The sequence below is a fragment of the Xenia sp. Carnegie-2017 genome, unplaced genomic scaffold (genome assembly GCF_021976095.1).
Source record: "Xenia sp. Carnegie-2017 unplaced genomic scaffold, XeniaSp_v1 HiC_scaffold_4, whole genome shotgun sequence".
NCBI classification, from domain to species: Eukaryota; Metazoa; Cnidaria; class Anthozoa; order Malacalcyonacea; family Xeniidae; genus Xenia; species Xenia sp. Carnegie-2017.
The window spans coordinates 4,573,591-4,592,378 of NW_025813504.1; the positions used below are offsets into that span (position 1 = coordinate 4,573,591).

General features: G+C 32.6%; 1 protein-coding gene and 1 long non-coding RNA gene across 2 annotated transcripts; both read right to left on the bottom strand.

The window, feature by feature from the left end:
• Window positions 1–1,010: 1,010 nt before the first annotated feature.
• LOC124455644 lies at window positions 1,011–3,323 on the bottom strand. The gene is made up of 3 exons (XR_006951955.1): window positions 3,245–3,323; window positions 2,079–2,184; window positions 1,011–1,258 (listed from the first exon to the last, which is right to left on the bottom strand). It is a non-coding gene; the product is annotated as an uncharacterized LOC124455644 (long non-coding RNA).
• A 5,501-nt stretch (window positions 3,324–8,824) lies between these two features.
• Window positions 8,825–18,194, bottom strand: LOC124455755 (tachykinin-like peptides receptor 86C). The gene is made up of 4 exons (XM_047006382.1): window positions 17,857–18,194; window positions 11,883–12,262; window positions 9,301–9,464; window positions 8,825–9,217 (listed from the first exon to the last, which is right to left on the bottom strand). The coding sequence occupies exons 1-4, from the start codon at window positions 18,128–18,130 to the stop codon at window positions 8,983–8,985; spliced, it is 1,053 nt and encodes a 350-aa protein (XP_046862338.1). The 5' UTR covers window positions 18,131–18,194; the 3' UTR covers window positions 8,825–8,982.
• Between the last annotated feature and the right edge of the window lie 594 nt (window positions 18,195–18,788).

Genomic DNA, 18,788 nt, shown 5'->3' on the forward strand with positions numbered 1-18,788 from the left:
AGCTCGTTCGTTAAAAAAGGCATCCGTCGTAGAAGTCGACAACTGGCAACAACAGTAGACTCGCTTTTAGGAGATTTATGTTTTTACAGTGATTTTCATCATAAAATTGCTTGCCAAATATGCGAAAAACAAATATAGTTTTTCCTCACTCTTTCACAAGGGGGGAGAGAAAAATTGTGAGATTTTCAGAAAAGCAGTCAATTTGGGTAAATCTCAGCGGTAATGGAACAAATCCTTCATTTTTTTGGCGTCAGCCGCTAATCAAAGCCGTGCTTGAGATAGCCGCTCCAGTTATTATAGAACTCAATGGTCTAAGTCAGTCTGACATCTTGTCTTTATATATTTATATAGCATATATTTTTCTCATGGATGCGTATGAACTAGACATTAATAAGTATTAAAAATACTGAGTTCCCAGACGTTGACGCAGTATCCAAAGCCAAAAAGCCGATCGGCTGCTTGCATTAAAACTGCTCTCACTTCACTAACACTGATTATATTTGCCATATTTCGCTGGTTTAGCTATTTAGTATTTACTGTTTACAATTGCGAAATCAATAGGTGATTTGAAACGGCGATCAATTGTGGTATTAGGCTGCGGTTGGAATAATCATACCATTGAAATAAAATACATGAACCCTACCTGTAATAGAAAAGCCTAATAATTTTTTAAGCCAAATTTTACACCCAGACACGCATGTTGAGTTCAGTCCGCGAGAGAATCTCGAAACACTAAGCACGCGTGTCTGGGTGTAATTTCGCGTGTCTGGGTGTAAGATTTGGCTTTAATTATTTGTTTCAGATAGTCTTTATATCGTACAAAGTAGTATTTCTTAATTGAACTCACTATATGTAAAATACACACAAGAGCAATTACCAAGGTTTGCAACTTATTGAATCAAAAAATGACAATAGTAATATCACAACACGCCCTTTTTTGAACTGTCTCAGCATAAGGACCACACGTGAGCAATTATTAGTGTTCATAAAAATACTGTAAAAGAGCATCATTTATCACAAACGACATAATATTTTATTATCAAACAATGAGAAAATAACTTCATAATTCATTTTTACTTTCAGTACAATGTACTTTATTTATAATAGTAGAATCATTGTTTGGTGCAGCAAACTAAATCATTTATTGTAAATCCACAAAGTTTCTCGTGAGTCACAGGTTGGTATCCACATGAATAATATCGTAGAATTCCCATTCTTCCAGAGCCATCTGAGCATTGGCATGTTTTCAAATGGTTGCCTAAAAATGGAGAGAAGTTAGAAACATCAGTTATATTATAAACTGTAACTGTCCGTTAAACACTTGTCTCTACCTGTTCTTTAGATCTTACTGTGACAGACATGGGCGCACACCCTCTCCTCCAGAAACAAATAGAGGCTGTTGTACTTTTAAGAAACTCATATAACTTACACATATGACTTTAAAAACCATATGACTTTAAAAACCATATGACTTAAAAACCATATAATTTTACATCTTAAATGATTATGACAGACATGGGCGCACACCGTCTCTTCCGAAAACAAATAGGGGCTGTTCTACTTGTCAAAAAAAAACATATATAAATGACTTATTCATACATTGCGATAAAATGAATTGTGAACATTCTAAATAATATTATGTATAAATTTACTGTTATAAACCTTAAATTGTAAAAAAAATCAATATGAATAAGTTTTGAAAATCTTGTGAAATCAATAAAGTATTATGGTTACGCAAAATTTATATGTGTACAGCGGTATTTTGCGGTTGCATATTCCAAAGATAATTTTTATTGTTAACATAAACTTTTATAATTGCAAAATTGGTTTAAGATTTGTGTCACATTTTAAGCTAATTTTACACACAAATTAAAAAAATCTTAGATCACAAACGAAATATATAAATAATTTAACCATTAAACGATGAGCAAACTCCGTTTTCTTATTATAGATAGTATACAATCTCCTTCTGGGCAGCAAATAACGAAAGATACAGGCAAAGTCCACAGATTGTATCATTGTCATTATTTACGATTGAGATAATACCTCCACCTTCTTGCAAATATTTAATAATCTACCTATTTTTTCAAAGTCTTGTTTGATTAGGTCAGGCAAGGTGTGCGAGATATTTAAAAAAGCCAACAAAAGCATGACAACTTTCATACGTATCAGTTTGTGCTGTTGCTGAAAAAGAGAGATGAATAATAGATATTAAAGATCATAATTAATTATATAATTATTTAGCAAATCTGTACAATTCAACATCATTTTAAAATAAAAAGGAACATAAAAAATTTCATCGAAAGTTCAGGGAAAAATAGCTCTTCTAAATTTTAATCCGTTACGTGTTTTACTCTTTCATGTAATGACATAATGTCAATCATATAAATTTTTACTACATACACTGATGTATAGCACATACAAGTACATACAAGTACATAGAAGTACATAGAAGTACATACAAGTTTTGCATGCAACAAACATTTTACTAAAAAACGAAATGAATAATTAATAGACGCGTACATTCGAGATTTATTTTTTTAATAAAAATTACCTTATTAACAACTCATGTTCAGAAGATTACTTTATAATCATGAATCCTTATAAACATTAAGATACAAAAAGGCTGATGTAATTTCGGCAGTCTTTTGCAATTCTTTGCATAATTTGAACATTTAGTACAACATAGAACAATCACAAATTCTATTATCTAAGATTCATTTATTGTTGTGTAAAAATATCGAAAAATTTGGATTTGATTTCTTGCCAACTAGTTAATTCAATCTCAAAAACACGTACATTAGATAGATGGGAATATCATGTTACAGAGCAACTGTTGTTAGGCATTAAGTATTTTTGATAAACGACAGTATTTTTAAAATTTATATTTGCAAAAAGTTAGAGTTAACCAGAAGTCATCGTCAGTGACAATGAATAAATTATTTACATCGAGGAATATATATATATATATATATAAGATAGACATATAATACAAATGAGGAATTACTCTGTGAATGTAAGAATTATTTGCAAATATTAAATAATAATTAATTTATTCGCGGTGAAGATAACGTATAGTTTGCATAAAAAGTTTGAAAAATACTGTCGTTTGTTTAAAATCTTCAATTAGTATTGTGCCAATAAGATCACATGTTGTTTCCCAATTTTCAAATTTACGTAACAACAGCATATAGCGATGGTTTTATTTTAGACTAAAGTCAATACATACTAAATAGGTGCTTACCTTGATCGATTGACTTGTTCAGCAAACAGACCCAGTGGAAGACTCGACGAAAATAAATTGCTTTTGAATAGTTTATAGGTAATATAGATACTCATAAAATAAAAACAATAAAATGCGTGAGCTGATTGGTCAATAGCTCTGCTTGCATGAACCTGTGCAAACCGATTTGAGCAATCTGAGCTAAGTAAATAAAATCTATCAAAGAGAATTTGCAAATCAATCATCAATACCTGTTAGATGAGAAATTAAACGTTTGTTTTAAATTCATCTGTTTTCCATAATTTTTATTAATGTATAAAAGAAAGAAAAGATGTTTTCTGTGTGTGCACTGGCTTTTTCATACTTCCGAGACGTTTGTGAGAGCTCTTGAGCGGGATATTAGGCAAGTATTACGAAATCATATTTTCTTCATGACAGTCTTGTGTTCGGAAAAGAAAATCTTGTGACGAAATCAGCTTAATAAAGGACACATTAATTGAGATCACAAAAGGCATGTCCCTGCGAATCTATGCTTATTTACAATCATTTCAGCATGATAACAAAGGCATTACTAGTAGCTACCTATTGAACATTAACGACAACAATTAAAGAGCCTTGCAGTCCACTGGAATGAACATTAAATACTAATTTATAATGTGGCAGAAAATACGTTTATCACTTATATTTTTTAATGTAGCAGCTGTTTTAACGTAAAAATTTCCGGACCAATTGAAATAAAGATGTATAGTCCATAGTCATCTATTAATTATAATCTATACAATAACAAATTCACACAGTTGCATATAATATTTAATTTTTTGTGTCAATAAATAAGTATCGGTTGCATCACGAATTCTGATCGTTTTGGGGGAAATTGGTCGACTTAATTTGGAGGTATGTTTAAGGACATTGATTTCTCTGTAATAAATTAACACTTGGATTTTTATGTGACGGTTTAATGCGTGTCTTCTACATAAGAAATGACCTTATTTAATGCAACATTTATATTGTAGCTTAATTTAAAATACATAGCATTGTAGTTCAATACACATATCACAAAAACAAATAAACAACAATCTAAAAGACCGAGTTGTTTCTAATTTTTTAGTCACGAATATAATAATAGAAGATAATATCAATCACTTAATTTGTACAGTTTTAAATTTAAAAATAATGAAAAATTAAGTTTGAAAAGATGTCGGCATCAGCTTACCCAATTGAAAGTGAGCTCTTTTTACTTGTTATGTTTAAGCCGTTTTAGTCATTATGTTAATATGGACAAGCTACCTCCACAATTAGCAACGGTTTGTTTATTCTACTTGTAACTTTAGCTATGTACCATATTTTAAAGGTTTTGACGTAATAATGACATTAAAAGATGAAAAGAGTCTTCAAACACTTTTTTTTTAAAAAAGATCTATTGCTACGAAATATTTGCTTCTGGTAAAGTGCACTATTTTTGGTGACTAAGTCTCTTAAAAAAATTATTTTCACTGTTAAACGTAACATTTTCTATTCAGAAGGTGCTGCTAAACCAGCAGCACCAGCGTAACCCAGTGTATGTGAAACACCGCCTGTGGTCACTTTTCTCAATCAACTTCCTCCTGATTCCCTGTGAACATAACCCACATCTCCTTAAGTATATGGTTATCAAACTTCTTTCAAAGTTCGTCGAGTATTGTACATCAGAAGAATCAGGTCCATCACCAAGCCTGCCACTTGCTCCAAACACTATCTTCGGGGCACATGTAAACAGAGACTTGAAGTGTCAATCAGGACTGAGCAATGCCAAGAAGGGAATTCTCGCTAGGATATGAGAATAAATAGATTAGTCAAGGTTAGATGAATTTCTAAACAACGTGTATTAACTGGTGGTAGTCCGGTAGACCTTTTCTTTTGAGAATCTCTTGTCTATCATGACCAAGATGCAATTTGCGACCACAAACCAAGAAACCAGTGGCTCTAAATCAAATGCCGACACCCCCGTTATTCTCTGTTTCCTATTGATATCCCCTAATTTCTGACCAAATAACGGTTAGTGTTTCTCTCTCTTCTAAGGATTCAGTTTTACATAAGTCCTTAAGTGCCAATTCATATGTATTTGCATTTAATCATGTCAAGAACAAACTTTTTTCTAAGGGGCTGGAATTGAATCAAGATAACGGAAATTTGCAAGGGCATATAACGAGCTAATATAGAGCAAGTTTAAATGGGGAAACACCAGTTCCTTATGTGTTGGTAAGTGATAAAGCTTTTCTTTAGAAAATGACATTGCTAAAGCCCCATCCAGCTTGTTCCTTAATACTAGCAAAGAGAGTATTCAATTACCGCCTCTAAAAGGCTAAAAGAGTATTTGAGAATGCATTTGGGATTGCTTCTTCAAGATTTCGTGCATTGCACTGTCGTCTCATAGCAAACACAGAGCTTGTAATCAAAGTCACTAAAGCAATTGTAGACTTGCACAACTACCTGATGCATGCGGTGAACAGTGGAGGAGAACCTCAATACGGCCCGAATGGTTTTGTTGACAGCAACAATCAGCAAAATATATTGTGGAGACCAGAAGTTGCATGTGATAACAACTTTAGAGTTATTGGTCATTTGGAAACAAACACGTACTCCAAAAATGGAAAGTCAATGGTCAGTTCTAAATAGTGTTTAGAACACGTTTGACATATACTTTACAACAGTCTTCATTTTTTAATATTTATAACTAAAAAACAACACATTATTTAGGAAAAACTGTAAATATATTTGATTCTCTATTTTAAAAACAATGCTTAAAACATGTTTTACTCACAAACTTAACACTATGGTATCATAAACAATAAAAGTCAGGAAAGCATTATAGTTGCATGAAATGGAATTCAATAACCATCAAACTCAATCTCAAACAGAACCTTCTGAATTTTCGTTTTTGCAATTTGTTTTTTTTATCCATTCCATCCAGAAATGCAAACTAATATCCTCTCTGTTTTGCCCTCTGGAGTTGGAATATTGTGAGGGTTTAGGTTTGTTGTTTCACGGTCGGATGTCTGTAGTTGATACTACAGACAAGTCTGGCACTTCCTTTTTTGACTGTTGGCCCTGTAATCATTACACTTTTATTGTATCAATGACTAATTTCAGCGTTGTTGCTTGTGGTTCAGATTGGGTTTCATCCATGCTGAAAGAGAGAGACAAATTGCTCACACTAAGTTTGTTTGACACTGAATTTTTTAAAAACTAAAGCTCCTTGAAGAAACAGCATTCTGATAATCTTTTCCTTCCAGCACCAGAGCTAATGGCAAGCTCACGCCATTCAATCTTTTTGATTTCTTTCGTAGATTACTGACAAATCTCATAACATGCAGGGTGATCCTAATCAGTTTCTTTAGTGAACTGTGCTTGGCGTAGTTTGTTACAGCATTAAGTGTAACAATGTTGCCTGAAACGTTATTCCTTAGCGTGTTAGTAATACAGAAAATCTCGAAGAGAAGTGATATTTTAGCTAATTCCCTATTTAACTCCATTTGACAGTCCATTAGGACTGCCAGTAGCAATGTCCTGCCCACGTAACTCAAACTATATGACAGGAGAAACGAAGGTCCTGAATAGCAACAACCCACAGGCCGTTAGATACTTCTGTGTTCGCACTTGTTTTTCATGCACACTAGTACGCACTAGTTAACTATGTATTTATGTAACTCAGGAAGCATGATGAACACAGCATTAAAACAGTAGCTACTCAAAACGAACAAAATTAAATGTTACATGCTATCATTTTTTTTTGAGATCCAACCTGGAAGTGTGACCTGTTTAGCTACTAATCAATTAAGGCTAATTTTCATTCAGTGTAATTTTTCGCGCGATTGACTTGTTGTGATCACTTTTTTTCAATTATAAGCTCTCGACCGGAACAGTTTCACATTGCTGCACACAATTCAAAAGAACTTGACCGTAAAAAGTCGATTGCGCGACAATTTGCACTGAATAGAAATCAGCCTTGAAACGTCTTTCAGTAAGTAAAAATGGATCACACGGAAACACTAACTGTCGTCAAGAAGCAGCAGAGTTACAAGAGGTGTGCTTTATTATCCTTTTTAAGATAGTCAAATGTAGAACAGCGTTGCTGAATACAAAACCGCCGAACCCAAAAGCTATTCAGTTTTTCCGTAATAGAGATAATTCAGAAGTAACAAGAGCAAGAGTAAAATGCATTAACTCTGAAGACAGCTATAACACTACTAGCTTCCACGGCGCATGTTTGCACCAGGAAACTCAATATTTAAATAACTGGAATGATAACTGAAGCCAGAAATTGAAGCCAAAAAAATACTTGTCGTCATCATTCGTCATCACTCGTGTTTCTCGCTTGTTTATAAACAATTTGTATTTTTTCGGATCCTAGATCTTTAGTTTGACCTCAGTCGATTTCATCTTACTAGTCAGTTTTATCTTCACGAAGAAAATCTTTTGAATTATATTTATTTCAATTCTACATCATCCCCCGTCCAAAAGTATTATTACGTTTTTCAAATAAACTCAAAGGATTTGTTGGTATGAACTTTTATTTGACAAAATTTACATATAGAATGAAAACATCTTTAATATAGCTACTATATATTTTTGTCATTACAGTCGATATGCTCTTAAGCTGCGGTTTTCCTTTAAAACATATCAAAGTCTTTAAGGATATTCAACTATTGATATCGAGATGACAACCATTTAGTATTTCAAGCACTATCAAAATCGATAAAAATGACAATCACTCTGTAGAAAGTAAAAATGCGAGTTATAGACTCAATATTTTTTATGAAACTGGATATTCAAGAATACTGAAAAACAGATCTTTAAATCCATTGAAATGGCAAAAAAAGACAAACACTGTCTGACACTGTTTGAAAATTTTCCTTCCGACGTAAGAAAATTTTTTGCTTGAATATTTCTTCGTCATATTTTCTTATTGTATTGTCTTTATAGCATACAGTGTAATTTTCAGTTGGCTTTTCTTCGTTACAAGTTGTAAGTAACAACGAACTCACCGTAGTAAAGTTTCAGCTGTAAAAAATAACCTTTTGCAAAGAGTTGGCCTCGTATGTTGTTTGTCGTGATGTTGTTTTTATGTTTATCCTTTTGCAATTTGTATTCAAATTTATATTGGACGTGTATGTTTGGCACTCAGGCAAATGAAACTGACGTACAAACCGCGCAAGAGACTAGGACTTAGGCTTCAATTTTATATCTATAAAATGTATTGTCGTTATCATTCCACATATATATATATATCAAACTGCGCTTGCGCAGTTTTAGCGCTCTCGGATTGATTGTGTAGAGAGTCTCATAAAGAGACGTTCACCGCTTTCGCTTGAAGCAAAGCTCACCTTTATAGGTTTGAGCACTCTGATGATTCTACAATACAACCCATACAATGTCTAACCGTGCGTCCTGTGTCCCAAGTGCAGGATTCACCATTGCACAGTGGTGATAGCCGGGCACATTGTATATACATTTTGTATATATATATATATATATATGGAGTTCACTGGTTTGCACAAATTCGACATTAGTAAGTTTGCACATTTAAACATCTAGTTAAAATAAAAGTAATTCAAATAAATGTATCCTGACGAAAGATTTTTAATCAAGCACGTGCACATGTAATTGGGGAGGGATGTTAATGTGGAATCTTGTGTTTATGCTAAAAAAAAACTAGTGCTTACACAAATGTATCTAACCAAACATAATTAATTCTATTAAGTTATTTTCTTTTTCAACAATTAATTGCTTGCCAGTTGATTCGTTTGTCCTGCGCTAGTCCTTCCTGCAATCTCTTTGTCCGTGATATCCTGACTAACGTCATGATATTGACGAAAACGTAGAGCACGACAGCAATATGAGCAACACAGTATAGACGTGAATGCCTGACGAAACTTGTTACCAAGTAGACAATAAATGATCGGGTTGCACATACAATGTAAACCGGCGAGTAGAAGCGATGGATACCATACGTATCTTAAAACAAAAATAAAAACTTTCGTAAGCACAATTAATCAATGTTGACAAGAGGATCTGTGAAGATGGCTGTGCTTACTTACGGGTAGATACTTCTAAAGTTGATTTCTAGCCTTTTGAGTGTATACAAAACATTGTAAGGCGTCCAGGCAATAATGAAAACGATCAAAGATATAAGAAGCATTCGAATCACTGATCTACGTGAACTATACAACGCAGCATTATTACCACCTACACCAGGAATTGTCTGCAAAAATATGACAATTGATAATCAACAATTATTAAGCAAGATATCAAGAATCATTCAGAATGAGTTAAAAGTTATTTGACAAAGCAAAGCTGAGGCGGAAAACATTAAACGAGCTCTGAATAGTTCTTGATATTAGAAAGTCGAGTTTATAATAATCGTTTTATCATTGACTTCAACTACGTGAAATATTATAAAAACATATAGATGTAAAACATTTTTAAAACCTCCGCTAATTTGTCATTGTGAGACGGTTCATTCAAATAAGAAATATTTTGTAAATATGTTCAAAGCCAGCTTCATCACTTTTTATTGTTTTCCGCATTCCTTTTGTTCAAAAGATTTTGCATGTCGTTTTTAGAAACTTTGGCAAACCTTGCTATTATTTGATCCTTTTCAAAACCGGATTTTAATGTCGTCAACAATAATTTTAGATATTGTTATTTGTAGAAAAGACTTCATTATTACAAATACCAGGAATTATTTGTCAATATGACGTTATAATCCTATCACTCAAGTTTCCCCGAAGTTATTTAATATTAGCTAACTAGTTGTAGATTTTTATGGTTTACGACGAATAATTTATAACACAATTCACATTATTTACATATTAAAATACATATTGTAAAGTATGATTGGTAAATTGCACTTTATTTAATTATCACTACTTTAAAGTAAATGGTTTGAACCCGGGAGTATCGTTACATGTTTGTAAAAGTAGATCGTCCAGGTTGGTGTCACTACTTTCCTGCAAAATTGTTTATTGTCAAGTAATCACCATAACCAGATTGGTGGAAGCGATGAAAGCTTACTCTAGCAATGTTGAAGTTGTATGAAAAGATAGGATCTGAAACCAAACTGATGTTTCGACAAAAGGCTATTTTTTGTAAAATGTTTAAATATTTGGTTATATAAAAGATTTGTCATGAATTTACCAAACACTGGCAGGATCGCTATTTGCTTGTACTTATCTAACATAACCGTTGGCCTATTTGAAAACAAAAGAATAACTTTCGTTTTATATCATACCGAATGAAAATGATTAGAAGCCGTTAATATGTTGAAAATTTCTTCCAGAATCTTGCGTGTAGAATTTAGTCAACGATTGAAGGCACGACATTGTCGAAATTTAACATGATCAAGTAGTAGAACTCATACAGAAACTATTCGCATTCTGAGCATCTGCAAGTTTTATATCTATCTGTCATGTAGATTTAAAAAAGGTGCTAGAGCATGACTTATTTATTCTCAGCGAGTATGAACCGTTTATTACTTCCTAAATTCATGTTTGTAGTTGATGTTGCAAGATAAGGGGTCTATAAAAATATTATTAGCTGCTAAAGGCCTGTTTCCAACGTCGCATTTTACATGAACCGAATGCATTCAAAACAAAATTAACATGAGAATTTTTATGTCATTTTCTTTTGTCTTTAATGCGTTCGGCGCAAATAAAGTTCGACGTTCGAAACGGGCCAAAGAGAATATCATAAGTGGTTTGTTAACGAATTATTTCTAATCGTCGAAAAATCATCGTACAGCTAAGCACTTTGCTAAATTAAGGAATTTTTCAAAAAGTGGGTAGCAAAGAAAAATTGGCGGGGTAGAAGTGAAGTCAAGACTCTTTTATGTAATAGACACATCGCATGAAATACAACGAACTCTTTCAGACAGTCCCAGAGCGCAGTTGCGCATATTAAGTGTGTCAAAATAAATTACTGCAGAAAAGTTCGGTTAAAGTTTACATTTCCAAACACTTAAAGGAAATTAGATTAGTAAATAAAATTCTTTGAATATTTAACACCAACAATTTTGTTCTGAAGGTATTTTGAACATAGAATAAGCACCTATAATTTATTTAGAATAACGCTTAATCACCGGATCGGTACTGCAACATAGTAGAATAATGAAACACTATTTCAGGGAAGAAAAATTTGAAGTACTACATTACTAGGCTATTTTTAATGACTTCTTCGTCTGTTTTTAGTGTTTGCATTCCAGAGGATAGCTAATGAATCTTCAATAGATTACTGCAGGTTTTAAGGAAAGACGCCTGCTCCGGTATGAAAAGAGTAGAATTGATTTTTAACTCTCTACGAGCTAATGCTTTGTGAGGTGTATATCAAGGCTGTGACTTACTATATGTCCTCCACTAACCTGGTATAATCAAAAGCATGATTACAAAATAACCCAACGTTCTTTTGTAAAAAGCTCAACGGTGAAAAAAGTTCTTTGAAAGTTCTTTAAAATGAGTTTCAGTCGTATCTACTAATGTCAAAACTTGAGATCTTATGAATTTCTATCTGGAGTTTTCGTCAGGAGTGACCAAGTGTTAAAACTTATGTCTTTATATTCTTTAAGTCTAGTGTATTCATCAGTAAATGTTTGAGGGGTATATAAGTTAAAATTTTCCATACTAACCTTTCTCAGCCTTCGAATAATCGTGAAATAGAGAGAAGAAGCAACCATACAAGGGACAACATAAAAAAAAAGAACGATTCCAATACCATAAATGTTCTTCGCTTTGAGACTTGGCCAACGATAAGTACAATCACAGCTGAGTTGATCCCCTTTTTTATGGAGATTATGTCCGCAAAAATACAATGTGGGAAAGTATACAACAACAGCAGTAATCCAAATCGAAGGAACAATATACTTCAGTCGTTCCTTGAAATACGTCAGTGTGGTTAGTGGTCGACAAATGGCACAATATCGTTCAAATGAAATAATGGCGACAGTGATGCATGAAGAAGCATAAGGAATGTTTAACAGATTGACCTCAAATTTGCATCCAATATCCCCTGTATTCAATAAAAAGGGAAAATCACTTCGATCATGATGAAAATTGATAAATGAACAGTAAAGCGTGCCAAAAACATGATCGATGATTAAAAAACGCAACGAGTAAAAAGAGATGTGCCCTTCTTTTTTAGGCAGAAAAGTTTATTTGTCACGAAATTTTAGCATTAAGAAATTAAATAAATTATGACACTACACCAAAAAACGCTCTAAATGAAAGCATTTCATCGTTGAGCAATGAAGAATTAAGCTTGATGAAACACTCTTCGAATTGCATTAACTTGTATACTTAACATTTGATTAGATAAAAAGACTCATGAAGACTGCATGTGAACAATTTTGGTGTAAGTCAAAACTTGATTACAAGTAGGAAAACAAAATGTTTGGATTTTTGTATGTAAAAAAGACAGAGTAGAAGTTTGATGCAATACCGCGACAATAAGTAAAAAATCGTTGTTGGAGTTTATATCATTTTAACTACACATTCGCTCTTATATTCAACATTAACATCCCTTCGAAGGCGAAAGTACCGATTAAGTACTGGGTCGTTTGAGAACTGTACTTTGTTAATTTAGTATTCTTGTTAAATTTGTTTCTGTAACTTTGTGTAAGCTTTTTATGTATCTTTATTTAATAATAATAGAATGATAAGACGGGTATTTACCACATAATGTTTTGCTCAAAAAGGTTCATTGAGTTTGTCAAAGTTTTTATTCACGAGGAACAGAAAATGAGATAGGTCATGTGATATTACGACATTAATTTAGTATATCATCATAATATAGTCTAACACTTTGCGCACGCCTCATGTGAGAAACAACTCACATGTTGACAATGGTTAGTGTGTGGAAATAAAATTATTCATTCATTCATTCATACTTTAATCCAAAAACGCAAAAACACGAACAACATGATCAACCAAAAGGAAAAAGCTCTTCTAAAATAAAATCGTAACTAGCTTGCCGCCATTAATGGTACAACTGGCTTGCGCATGCGTGGTACTGTCTCTCGTACAACTCCGTAATGACGAAGTAAAATTACGTAAATCATTACATAAAAATTGTATAGTAACATAAAAATATGGGTTGTATTTAATAAAATGTAAATTAGCAACGAATCAAATTCTTAATTAAACAATTATGGAAAAAAGTACGCAGTGCAAACATATAGCCTGGTAAGCATATGGTCATAATTCAAATAACACGTACTTAAATAATTTACGTCAAAATATAAGATAGAAAAAGTGCTGTTTGCTCACTGTAAAATTATATAACCAATTAAATGTCATAACTTACATCTACATTTGCAAAACGCCCTCGATTATATTCCATGTCACGTGACAGCTTACCAGCTCAAATCATAGAAAGTTAGGTCCTTTATTACGAATTTCAAGGACAAATTTATTTTTATTGTCCCTTAAAACAATTTTAACTTTAAAAATCACATCGTCAACAACTTATCTTTCAAAACAATTTAAAAGCGTGTACGGGAAGCAGAAAAACGAGAGGGTTCATTAAATCTAAGCGCAAAATATTTGCATTGATTTTGCATGGAAATCATATTGGTATTTCTATTTTTGGAAAACTGGGCCGTGCTCTTTTGTTGCTATTATTGTCTAAGAAGTTTGAAAGTACAATATATCTGACGATTTATGCACGTTGAAAGAGAGTATGATTATATCAATGATATCACGGACTTAATTAAAAATTAATTGTAGCAAGTGTAGAAAGCAAGTGATCAGCGAGTGCCATAAGTTTATTCACTTTCACGTTTGAACATATTACGTATTTATTGTGACGCATACTGGAATGTGCACAGATCATCAAAAGGAATAAAAATGAAACGCTACCTTTAGATTGTTTTAATGAAGCCAAATTTTGGCTTTATTTGGCTTCATTTGGCTTCATTCGTGATTTACTCGCGGGAACGTTGCGAAGAAAACAAAACTTTTTGGTTGTGGAGTACGAAACGAATTTAAAAGATTTGTTCTGTTTATTGTACGATTTTGAGATAAAATTTTGTGGTTGGATGTAATGTAGCGTGTTTTAACACAAACACAATATGATTTTAAAGGAAAGAGGTTGTCGACTGACTGAAAAACAGACGCTATTAACCGAAACAACTTTTAGCGACGTTAACAGTTGCAAATTTAAACGACAAAATTTAATAACAGAATTTCGCTAACATATTTTTATGTGCATACTTTCACATGTGTACAATTTCATATTTAATGTATTAATATCCCTAAATAAAAAGAACGAATAACGAATTTTTCATCTTGACAATGAAAAAAATGACACAAAAGCTGTACGTTTTTTTTTTCTCATAATGATAGTCCTTTCATTCATCATTTCCAAACGATGAATCATTGTTAAATCAAGAATATTCAGCCTAAGTTAATCATCCGAAATATGATTTATTTCCTTAAAATAAAATTTTTTGAGAAGTTTTATTGGTGTGATGCATTAAAGAAGTTGTTTGACCGTGTGTTAGTTGAGTGGAAAGACTGAGGAGAAACGGCTTCCATATAACAGGAACAGGTAGCGTTCCAGTTATATACATTTTAATGGCACAGACAGACCAAAGGAAGGAACGGACATTTTAAGGTATAGCATAGTGGTTAGCCTGCGAACAGGCTACCCACAAAAAGCAAGAAATTCATTAATAACGTATAACGTCATTAGAACAATAGCAGGCAGTATATAACGATAAAAGTTTCATTTCATTCGTAGAAAAATTCTAGTTTTTTTAGCCTATAAATGTAGTTTTTCAGTTTTTTCATTTAAAGATCACGTAGGTATTTACGTAGGTGCGCGATTCAACCTGTGGGCAAGCATGTTTCAACTATATCAAGCTGCCTATGTATCTTTCTTTCAATCTTTCTTATTTACATATACTATTTCCACTGAACACTACACCCAATAAAACTTATAAAATCTTGCAAAAAAGAAAAAAAATATTATGGGCCCATGAAGCACTCATAGATTAAAGAAATTCATGCTCGTATTGTGTGACCTACTTAAAAGTAAATAATGTAAAAAGCGCTTGTGTGTAGTTGTTGAAACTTCACTCCTCGATTAATTCACTTAAGATAGGCAAAAATGATAATTATAACTAAAGTAAATGGTTTGAACCCGGGAATATCGTTACATGTTGATAGATGTAGATCGTCCAGGTTGGTATAGTCCTGAGAGGCACTGTTTTTGTTGTTGTTGACTGACGTTTCGACAACCTTAGCAGTAGCCATCTTAGCGGTAGTCCACACATTTCCTGTACACACAATACAATGACGTAAGAACCAGATAACAAATACGGCTAACCAGACGTTTACCCCTCATTTGACATTGAAGATGACTACCGCTAAGGTTGTCGAAACGTCAGTCAACAACAACAAAAACAGTACTTCTCAGGAATATACGAACCTGGACGATCTACATCTACAAACATATAATTATAACGCATATTTACGGTTAGTGTTATTATGGTTAGAGTTAGGAAAGACTAAAAACCTTAAGAGCAAAAACAATGTGCTGTATTAAACACACAAACCGCTTGCTGAGACTTTTAAAATCAATGCTCGTGGTCAAAATGCTTTATTTTTTACGTTATAAGTGATCTCAAATTAACAACAAATTTGATCATCCCCAATAAATGGCCCACTTTGTTTGTCTTGCTGTTAACATACTAGCTGCTAGTGATGGAACCACTCTCTTATAAGATTAAGATCTTTTCCAATTTCAAATATTGTACTTCTCACATACAGATTACATTTGCAATTTGCCAATATTTTTTAATCTTAGACATTAAACACACACGACAAATTTTTTTAACTTTTTAGTGCAAGTTTCGCCATACTTATGCTACCTAAGGATTAAAATGAATGAAATAATTGCATATAGTTAAATTTTAATGAAAACTGATACATGACATGTAGACAAACAAGGATATGAATATGTGGAACGTGGATATAGACATAATGAAATATGAAACGTGATACGTGGATAGGTAGTTATTTACATGAATCACACTAATAGAGTCAATTATAAAAAACATTTAATAAAAACGACGATTTTTTTAAAAGCAAACATGTTTTGACGTTGACACATGTTTGCTTTTAAAAAAATTGTCGTTTTTAGTAAATGTTTTTTAAATTTGTTGCTAGTAAGAAATTATAGTGTACTATGTCTTTGTCTATCTCTTTTGGCTATCCAGATATCATGTATTTTATTTCATGATAAATTAAACTCATTCATCTGCACTGAAGATGGCATAAGTGTGCACATACAAGTATGAATCCATAAAGTTAAAACAAAGTTGTCATATTAAAATGTCTGATTTCAATCCTACTGCTACAAAATAATGCAAATTTTAATCTTTAAGAAAGTTAAACTATTCTTAAATTTGTCAAATTTCTGTTTTTTGTACATTATAAACATACGTATTTCTCAGAGGAAAACTCAATTCTAGGCTGAAGGAATTGACAACCGTAATCCTGTATTAAGCCAGTTGGTAATTTGGTTTAAAGCTTTAAGCGCAATAAAACTTAAAAGAATATTATATATGAAAGCTTTAAGAATATTCAATAGCTCTACTTGAAAATACCTAACCTCTTGCCCTCAAAAAATTCTTTAATGAGAAACAGAGGGAAATGCTGATGTTTTCATGGTGAAAAACCTCTATTTCTGCTTTATTCATTAATGAAACAAAACTTTGTAGTAGTCATGAATAAAATTTTACAAAATATTATGAGTGTTAGTATTACTTATGATCTGACTTGGTGCATATTTTTAGTAGCATGGCCAGGGAGGGAACTGAGGTGGACGTGTACCAATTATCTTAAAGACAAAAGTTGAGATTGAAGTTTGAGGGGAAATAAATCCAACTTCGAACAGTGATAAAAAAATTTACTTTCTGTAAATGGCACATAGCAAATTATGTATAGTAAACAGCAATCGTAGACCATTGTTGTCTGTAATATTGACTTTAATACATTTGCTGACACATTGAAGTTTCCTAGATTTGATGGTTGCATCCACCTAGTATGAACAACCTGGCACTGTCACTACATGATTTTAAGGATTATTGTGATGAATTGCACCTAGAATATCTTTAGAGGGCCTTAAGTAGGCCTTTGTAGGTGAATGTTTATGTCATTTTCTAATGTAATTGATAACATGGTTTGAGCTGTTAAATGGACAGTTAATACCATTACCATTAGGTTATGTCCTAAATTTGTTAATTTATAATCCAAGGTGTTTCCACTGTAAGATATTACATAGCGTAATCATGCTAGTTTAACCAGTTAATTAGTTAACAAGTTTAATGTTTCAAATTTACAAATATTTTCACAAAAATACACTAATGGCGCTTTTGAGCAATAAAAAATAAATTATGATGCAGGATATATAATTCATAGTTTATACATCAAATTTAAAAAAACATTCTGGGAAAGGAAAACGGTCGATTAACTACATAAAATACTGCACCAACTTTCCAACTATTTGTTCGCAACGATATGCGTTATCGCTGACTATTATTTTGTATTAAACCAGTTTCTGAGAAGAACAGAGTAAATTTAGACGTAATATAAACTTACCCAAGTGTAAATCTTTCACAAGAAGATCAGCAAATTTAAATGTGCTCGAAAGTGCCATAAGTAGATCGCTTACCGCTAAATTTACCAAGAGAAAATTTGTTGAATCGTGCATCCGGCGATTTGTGAGTACAATCCAGCATACAAGACAATTGCCCAAAACGGCAAACAGAATAACGAAAATATATATTGGTAAATATATTGCAAAAGGTTTGTTGTAAACTTTCGTAGAGTTAGCAGCAACGTCATTCAAAACTATTCCATTGATTTCTAACATAATCGTTTAAGCAGTACAAATTCCGTATTGTATACACAACGCAAGATACGAAAATACGTCCACATGAGCTGTATAATTTGCACTTCATCATATAGCAAGTATTACTTCCGGTGAAAAGCGTGTTTTAAATCGGAAATTAAACGACACTTTCCTGGAATCCTGGGAGCAGGGGCGTCACATTGACCTACAATTTGGGGGGGAGGGGGTGTAGCAAATATTTACCTGAAATTTTACTGTTTTCCTAATATGCATTTCGCCGAATTATAATTTTTAGTTAACATGCGTATAGGAGTTTTAGGTTTAGAGGGTAGTGGTTTACTTGTCCAAAGTTCAAACCCCCTCTAAAAGCCATTGTAGTAATTTTTAATCACATGTATTATCAATTGGTCGTGCAAACTATTATCCACCGATTTGTAAGTGAAAATGAAGGACATACTGCCATACCAACTTCCTACTTCACAAATGTTAAGATATGCTCAGATATTCTTCATGTAATTAGTAAATAATTAAGTCAAGTGTAACTAACTAAATGATTATTTTAAGAGATACTTATGTGCAATAATTACAATATTTTTTATATTTCCTAATAGCTTTCCGTTGATTTTAAATTAACCATATTTAGTAAAGAAACAAATATATCCAAACGTAATATCTTGTA